Consider the following 8,807-nt stretch of genomic DNA (forward strand, 5'->3'; position numbering starts at 1 on the left):
CTGTGGCAAATCCAGATGATAATAATAAGGGGTTTTGAATGCCCAAAGTTTGAATAATGAAGGGTCTCATAAAAGGTCTCTGGTACAGGGAAGTATTATATTTCTGGAATCTCGGCTTTACTTGATTCAATTTATTCTCTCAAAACAATTCATCTCCTGGATCTGCAGCACTTCCATCCAAGTAATATAATTGTAGAAATTCAGGCAGAAGGCCTGATGGTTTGTTTCAATGGAGCACTGGATGCAGAAATGTCACCAAGAACATAAGGATGATATGTCGACACATTTAGAGGAGGGATTGGCGCTTATTAACAGGATGTTTGAGGAAGGTTCCCTGTTTCCAGGACTGGCCCTACCATTAGGCAGAGTGGGAAAGCAGCTGGTTTTGAGTGACATGAAAGCATAGCAAATGGTTAGTTGATTTATTATTGTAGGACTTTTGCAGCAAAGGGATGGTAGAGGCGCTTGTGGAATTTTCTGTCTTAGGTACCCAAATATCTTGACCAGCTTTGGGTAATATACACCTTGACTTTGGAGGCAGCAAAATGTATTGGGTTGCTTCTACCCATTCTTGAATCCCAGAAGCCAAGCAAGTTTGGAGCAAGTACTCATTGGGGAGAAAACCCCAGCAGAAATTTAACATTGCAATACAAGCAGCTTCAGGATTTTCTGTAAGCATTTGAGTGTCATTTTTCATGCAAAAGCCTGATAGGTCAATCAGCTGCTGTCCTTCCCCTTTTTCTGTCACAGAGACAAAGATTTTCCAAGGGTTCAGCAAGAAACATGGTTGATGCTCCTCTACATAGGAACAACCGCCGCTTTCTAAAGTTGACAAAAGTTTTAAATGAGGCCTGTGGACAACTGCATAGTGGACAACTATAGTCTACCTATAGATGTTCATTGGATGATTACAGTTCAACAGAGAACTTAGCTTAACAGGGGCCTTTATTATATGATATAGTGAGCATAATGATTAATCCAGCCATGTGCCAGGGTGTCATAGTAACAGGCTAAAAGGTGCAGGTTAAATGACCTAGCAATAGATTGTTCAGTGAGAATACAGTAGCAGCAAATGCATGTCCAGCTGAAAGGGCTTCCTCCATTCAGAGACCAGTTCTTCAAGATCTCCTCCTTAAGGTATTTGCAGCTTTGGATTTGGGTTCACATTTTCAGTAAGGATCTTTGACAAGTCAAGTATGGAGTTCTCTGCCCAGGGAGGTTCATATCACTCCTTCATTAGACGTCTTTAGTCGCCAGGTGAAAATGTTCCTCTTCACCCAGACCTTGGGCTGATTAATATTCTACAGCCTTTTAAATGTGTTTTGGGACAGGGGGGTTATTTTTTTCATTATGTTTTTGTTCTATTTATTTGTGCTTTTATCCTGTATTTGTTTCTTGTGGTCTACCCTGAGATCTTCGAGTGAAGGGCGGTGTATAAATTTAATTGAATAATAATAATAATAAGTATTTTTAAAATGAACTGAAACTAAATATGCATTTCAGTCTGAGCCATATGTAGAATGCACCATTATATATACAATATGGGTGTCAGTAACTTAATCTGACCAATTCATCAGTTTTTAGATCTCTCCCATTTTCTATAACGTTCCAATGGCCCAATCATTCCTAAGAACCAACTACACAGTGAGGATGGAGATGGTCTCACTTTTCTGAGCAGCCTTACGGTCACTGCATGCTTCCATTTCCTTTCCCATCCTTGGAAATTTCCCTGCTAGTTTTAGTTCTCGGCCTTGCCATGACTGGAGAACTGGGGGCACAAGCTAGCAGCCCCTGGGCCAAATCTCTTCCCTCCTGCCATTGTCAACCTTTGAGGAAATACAGAAATGGCAACAAGAACTGGGGCACTGATATTTGGCAGCAGGCCACTTGAGACCACAGTGCAACTGCTTAACACTAGTCTCCAGCAAAACTATTTGTTTTATTCATTTATTTCATAAAATTTATATGCTGCTAGATTGAAAAAACACACAACAGAAAACAAACCCTCAATGCTCCCCCCCCCTTGGGTGATAGCTTTGGTTTGTTTGCACAAATCTTTTTAAATGGGTTTATGTTTGAAGGCAGAATTTTCTTTAAAATTTTATTTTTATTGGTTTAGGCGATATAGATCTAAACACTGAAAGACAAAGCTTTGGCATGCACTCAGATAGGAGGCATTTGAGTCCCTCGTAAGACCCTTTAGGCATGATCCAGCCAAAGTTAAGTCTATGTAAGAAGCGGAAAACTGAAAGGTGGAAGTTTACAGTCTGCTGACCATCAAAATCAATGGGGACTTCTTAGTGCACCTTTCTGTACAAGAGGAGCACGAGCCACTCAGCTGTAAAATCTGGAATCTCCATTAACTTCTGTGCTCCTCTTCATGCCCCGGCAAAATGAATGGAGCTTGTAAAGTGGACTTTCCCCCCATTCCTCTCTCTGGTGCTACCTTTAGTTTGCTATAAGATGCATTACAAGCTCTCTCTCCCCCCTCCCTGTTCTTCCCAAATGCAGACCCCTTCCGACTGATCCAGTGGGATAATCACCTCACTCTTCTGCCATGGACAATTTCAACTTCACCACCACACTGGCTTCCTGGGAAGAGAATTCAACAGCCAGCTGGGCAGCCCCTGTTTCTGGGAACCTATCCCAAGCTTCCAGGCTTGGCCTGGATGTCAGCGGTGTCCTCATCCCTCTGGTTTACCTCATTGTCTGCGTGGTGGGACTAGCCGGAAACTCCCTGGTCATCTATGTGGTTTTGTGCCATTCTGTGAGCGAATCGGTGACCAACGTCTACATCTTCAACTTGGCGCTGGCCGATGAGCTCTTCATGTTCGGCCTGCCCTTCTTGGCTGCACAAAACGCCTTATCCTATTGGCCTTTCGGTTCCTTCATGTGCCGGCTAGTGATGGCCGTGGATGCTATAAACCAGTTCACTAGTATTTTCTGCCTGACTGTGATGAGTGTGGACCGCTACCTGGCGGTAGTGCACCCGGTGAAATCGTCAAAATGGCGGACGGCACGTGTGGCCAAGGCGGTCAGTGCCACTGTTTGGGTGCTGTCTTCTGTGGTGGTGCTGCCTGTGGTCGTGTTCTCAGATGTCCCCCCGGGCATGAGCACATGCCACATCCAGTGGCCTGAGCCAGCTTCAGTCTGGAAAGCAGGTTTCATTGTCTACACAGCCACTCTTGGCTTCTTTGGGCCTCTGCTGGTCATCTGCCTATGTTACCTGCTTATTGTTGTCAAGGTTCGGTCGTCGGGCAGAAAGGTGAGAGCGCTGACAGCCAAGCGCAAGCGCTCCGAGCGGAGAGTCACGCGCATGGTGGTTGCCGTTGTTGCGGTCTTTGTCCTCTGCTGGCTACCTTTCTATGTGCTCAACATCATCAACGTCATCTGGACCTTGCCTGAGGAGCCATCTCTCTTTGGCATCTACTTCCTTGTCGTGGTCTTGCCCTATGCTAACAGCTGTGCCAACCCCATAATCTATGGCTTCCTCTCGTACCGCTTCAAGCAGGGTTTCCGCAGGGCTCTCCTCAGACCCTCCCGCCGAGTGCAGAACCAAGAAATCGCAGCAGCAGCAACCACGGGTGGTAAGATGGAGGAAGAGGAAGAGGAAGACGATGAAATGGAGGCAGAAGCAAGTGAGGTCAGCAAGATTGCCCAAAACGGCAATGGCATGCAAGAGTGCGCCCCCATCAGTGGGGCAGGGGGGAGCAGTGAACAGAAGCCACTGCCAGAGGAGCCTGGGATCTCTGAGAAGCCTAGTGTTATGAACATTAGCTACTTATAGTGACTCTTTTTCTCTCTGAAACACCCTGGCAGTGACTCATTTGGAATAACAAACGGAAGGATCATTCATAATACAAGGGATTCCTAAAAAACAGAAAGCCTGAGAGGGATGTGGGCAGATAAATATCCGCTTTCAAACAGTAAAGCAAGGCCTAACAACCAGAGTGGCAGGTAGAGCAAAGGCTTCTGGGATTTGGGTTGGAAGTAATGTATTTCCTCGGCTGACATGATTGGTCAGCTGAGTAAGGTCAAGAATGTCTGTGTCCTCTCCAACATCTTACAGCTGAAAACAGGGATTCTCATGTTTATGATTCTCAGACCAAGGATTTCTGCTAAGAAGCAATCCCACCTTCATCCATGCATTATTGCACATCGCTGAAGATGTTCTGTGCTAATATACCCTGCATTAACAACTCGGCCCACCATAACAGTTTACTTAAAATAGGACTTTAATCTCACCCCAACTCTGATTGGACTTCTTGGAGCAGGAGCAGCCAATCTGCTGCCCTACAGATGTGGCTGGATCCCAACTCCCATCAGCTCCAGCCAGCATGGACAATGATCAGGAATCATGGGAATTGTAGTCCAGTGACATCTGGAGGACACCACATTGGCTATCCTGGCTTAGAGAATAGCTATGACTCAACCCCATTTGGTAATGTTTATTACTGTTCTGATTCAATGGACATGGGAAAGTGGAAAGGAAAGAAACTTATGCACATGGGAAATGGGAGAAAAAGGAAGATCTGGGGAAGGGCCTTAGCATTTGATTTTCATACAGAAGGTCCCGGGTTCAGTTTGCAGCATCTTCCAGGCAGGGCTGGGAATGGCCCATGCCTGGAACCCTAGGGAGCTGCTGGCAATCAGGGCAGGTACTGATCGAGATGGACCTCATGGTCTGACTCAGTATAAGGCACCTTCCCATGTGCTCCCACTGACAAAATGATGGGAGCGGGTGGCACTGTGGTCTAAACCACTGAGCCTCTTGGGCCTGCTGATTGAAAGGTTGGCAGTTTGAATCCGCACAACGGGGTGAGCTCCCATTGCTCTGTCCCAGCTCCTGCCGACCTAGCAGTTCAAAAGCACACCAGTGCAAGTAGATAAATAGGTACCGGTGCGGCAGGAAGGTAAATGGCATTTCTGTGTGCTCTGGTTTCCATCACAGTGTTCCATTGTGCCAGAAGTGGTTTAGTCATGCTGGCCACATGACCCGGGAAGCTGTCTGTGGACAAACGCTGGGTCCCTCTGCCTGAAAGCGAGATGAGTGCTGCAACCCCATAATTGCCTTTGACTGGACTTAACCATCCAGGGGTCCTTTACTAACAGGGGAATTTTACTAACAAAATGCTTTAAAAGCCATTTCAAAATCTCTTTTTTTAAAAAGGATCTGTTATTACTAAGGAAACATCCCAGAACATAGGCAGTATACCTGAAAAACAAGGTCTGTTGGACAAAAATGTAGGGCAAGATTTAAGTCTTTGGAGAGTCAGTGCAATATAGTGGCCAAGAAGTGCAGTGTGCTTGTATGCGTATTTACTGAGAAGTACACCCCACTATATTCAATGGAGCTTTTTCCCAAGGGAGTATTCATAGGATTACAGCCTGAGTTATGGACCAGGAAGTCCCTGATTTAAATCTCATTTCCTCTCTGCTAGTATTGTCCCCATACCACCGACTGGAACACTGAGAACAGTCTCGGCACCCCATTCTGCCACACGGGTATCCTAACCTACCTTCCAAGGTTGCTGTAAGGATTACTGACTGAAGGAACCAGAGGTGCCGGCTTCTGAAGGAGAATGGCAGGGCTGATGTTGAATGTGGTGGCAGCACAGCTTCAATGGCTCCTCCTCCTCAACCCTCCTTCCCATCTACCAGAGGAGGAGGAGAAGGAGCCAGCCTCTAAAGCTGTGCCCTGCTTGGCTCCGCGCTTCACCTCCTCCACTGCTTTTGAACATGGGGGGAAGCCCTGACCCCCTCCCAAAAATATTGGGGGGGAGGGCTCAGTCCCTGTGGGATGGCGCCCCTATAAGGAATGTATGTGAAGTTCAATGAATGCTCTGAAATGCTCTCTTTTTTAAAAAAAAGACTATAATTGTGATTATTCTCACTGCAGCTTTGCTCTGTATCATATGGAGAGGTTATTAAGCACAGCCTTCCATTCAGTGGAAGGGGTCTTGTTTGTGATGTGCCCTTGTGGGTGAGCAGGGAAGGTGGCAGGAAAAAAAGAGTTTGTTTTTATGAAACGCTGCCACTTATACCCACCCTTTCCGACAAGTAACCACTTCCTCAGGAAGCAAATACAATAAACTTTTTTCCCTCCAGAGGTATTGGCCTCCATTTCTCATTACTGCCTTTTACGTTTACAAAACTGTTGGAATTATCCTAAATGTGGTGTCCCTAACTTTAGGATCTGTGGTGGTTTCTTGGTGGGAAAGGGCGCAGAGGAGAAATGTTTGGGGAATATTCACAACATAGCCATGATCGCTGCATAATGCTCCATTGCCAGAGGATCTCTCCATTGCTTCTGTATACCAGTTCCTGGGAATCACAAGCAGGGAAATAATAATAATGATGATAATAATAATAAATTCCAATCTGTTACCTCTGAGGATGTGGACATGCTGCTTGGACGAGTGAAACCAACCACCTGTCTCCTGGATCCTTGTCCATCCTGGCTTATAAAAGCTAGCCGGGAAGGACTGGGCGATGGGCTTCGAGGGGTGGTGAATGCTTCCCTCCGTGAGGGAGCCTTCCCAGACCTGCTGAAAGAGGCGGTTATTAAACCGCTTCTTAAAAAGCCATCTTTAGATGTGGCCACAATGGCCAACTATCGCCCAGTCTCAAATCTTCCATTCTTGGGCAAGGTGATTGAGCGAGTGGTTGCTGAACAACTCCAGGCACGCCTGGAAGAAGCGGACCATTTGGATCCCTTCCAGTCGGGATTCAGGCCTCATCATGGGACTGAAACTGCCTTTGTCGCACTGGTTGATGATCTCTGGCGGGCTAGGGACAAAGGTGAGAGCTGTTTCCTAGTTCTGCTGGATCTCTCAGCGGCGTTTGATAGCATCGACCATAACATCCTTCTGGACTGTCTTGAGGGGCTGGGAGCTGGGGGCACTGTCATACAGTGGTTCTGCTCCTTCCTCCTGGGCCGTGTTCAGAAAGTGGTGGGGGGGATGAGTGTTCAGACCCCTGGGCTCTCACTTGTGGGGTGCCTCAGGGTTCTGTCCTCTCCCCCATGCTTTTCAACATTTACATGCAGCCGCTGGGAGAGATCATCAGGAGGTTTGGGCTGGGTGTTCATCAGTATGCGGATGATACCCAGCTCTACCTCTCTTTTAAATCAGAACCAGTGAAAGCGGTGAAGGTCCTGTGTGAGTGTCTGGAGGCGGTTGGAGGATAGATGGTGGCTAACAGATTGAGGTTGAATCCTGACAAGACAGAAGGCGGGGACAGGAGGCGGGCAGGTGTGGAGGATTCCCTGGACCTGAATGGGGTAACTGTGCCCCTGAAGGACCAGGTGCGCAGCCTGGGAGTCATTTTGGACTCCCAGCTGTCCATGGAGGCACAGGTCAAATCTGTGTCCAGGACAGCTGTTTACCAGCTCCATCTGGTACATAGGCTGAGACCCTATCTGCCTGCGGAGTGTCTCACCAGAGTGGTGCATGCTCTGGTTATCTCCCGCTTGGACTACTGCAATGCGCTCTACGTGGGGCTACCTTTGAAGGTGACTTGGAAACTACAACTAATCCAGAAGCTGCAGCTAGAAAGGTGACTGGGGGCAGCCGCCAAGACCATATAACACTGGTCTTGAAAGACCTACATTGGCTCCCAGTACGTTTCCGAGCACAATTCAAAGTGTTGGTGCTGACCTTTAAAGCCCTAAATGGCCTCGGTCCAGTATACCTGAAGGAGCGTCTCCACCCCCATCGTTCTGCCCGGACGCTGAGGTCCAGCACCGAGGGCCTTCTGGCGGTTCCCTCATTGCAAGAAGCAAAGCTACAGGGAACCAGGCGGAGGGCCTTCTCGGTAGTGGCCCCCGTCCTGTGGAATGCCCTTCCAGCAGATGTCAAGGTGATAAACAACTACCTGACATTCAGAAGACATCTTAAGGGAAGTTTTTAATGTGTGATATTTTAGTGTATTTTTGGTTTCTATGGAAGTGGCTGGGGAGGCCCAGCCAGATGGGCGGGGTATAAATAAATTATTATTATTATTAATTATTTATACCCCGCCCATCTGGCTGGGTTTCCCCAGCCACTCTGGGCGGCTTCCAACAAAATATTAAAATACTGTAATACATCAAACATTAAAAGCTTCCCTAAACATGTCTTCAGATGTCTTCTAAACGTCTGCTAGTTGTTGTTCTCTTTGATATCTGGTGGGAGGGCGTTCCACAGGGTGGGTGCCACTACCAAGAAGGCCCTCTGCCTGGTTCCCTGTAACTTGGCTTCTCGCAGTGAGGGAACCGCCAGAAGGCCCTCAGTGCTGGACCTCTGTGTCCGGGTAGAATGATGGGGGTGGAGATGCTCCTTCAGACACCTGGGTCCTTCTTACACCTTCTTACACCCGGGTCCTTCTCGCTGGCTTCCCCCTGAGGCATCTGGGTGACCATTGTGAAGAAGGGGCTAGATGGGGCTTTGACCTGATCCAGCAGAGCTCTCCTGGTGTTCTGATGCTCACATTGCCATCTTCTCCCTCCCCAAGTAGCGGCCTTTGAAAGCTAAATGGCAGTTAAAAAAAAAAAAACCCCCGAACAGATTAAGAGAGCTTTGTGAAGACAGGCACACTTCAATGCTTCCAAGACCTCACCATTTGTCATCAACATTCCTTTCAGCCTCTTTAAATTTCTTGCAGCCGGGCTTTCTTCTTCTTCTTCTTTGCTTGAGTAGGAATCCTTGAAATTAGTTTCCGTGTTGGTGCTAGGCAATATCTGGTGTCAACCCTTCTCCTCTTTGCCGAGCGGCTTCAACAAGTGCATTTATTTGAAAACAGCCATGTTTGGGAGCGTGTTCAATGAG

At 47.4% G+C, this 8,807-nt stretch overlaps 1 protein-coding gene across 1 annotated transcript; it reads left to right on the forward strand.

Annotated features, from left to right (window-relative positions):
• Window positions 1-2,557: 2,557 nt before the first annotated feature.
• SSTR3 (somatostatin receptor 3) lies at window positions 2,558-6,227 on the forward strand (the record flags this gene model as incomplete). Its single annotated transcript, XM_082241423.1, has 1 exon — window positions 2,558-6,227. The coding sequence occupies one exon, from the start codon at window positions 2,558-2,560 to the stop codon at window positions 3,785-3,787; it is 1,230 nt and encodes a 409-aa protein (XP_082097549.1). The 3' UTR covers window positions 3,788-6,227.
• Between the last annotated feature and the right edge of the window lie 2,580 nt (window positions 6,228-8,807).

This window comes from Podarcis vaucheri, assembly GCF_965113315.1.
Source record: "Podarcis vaucheri genome assembly, chromosome: 10".
Taxonomy (NCBI): domain Eukaryota; kingdom Metazoa; phylum Chordata; class Lepidosauria; order Squamata; family Lacertidae; genus Podarcis; species Podarcis vaucheri.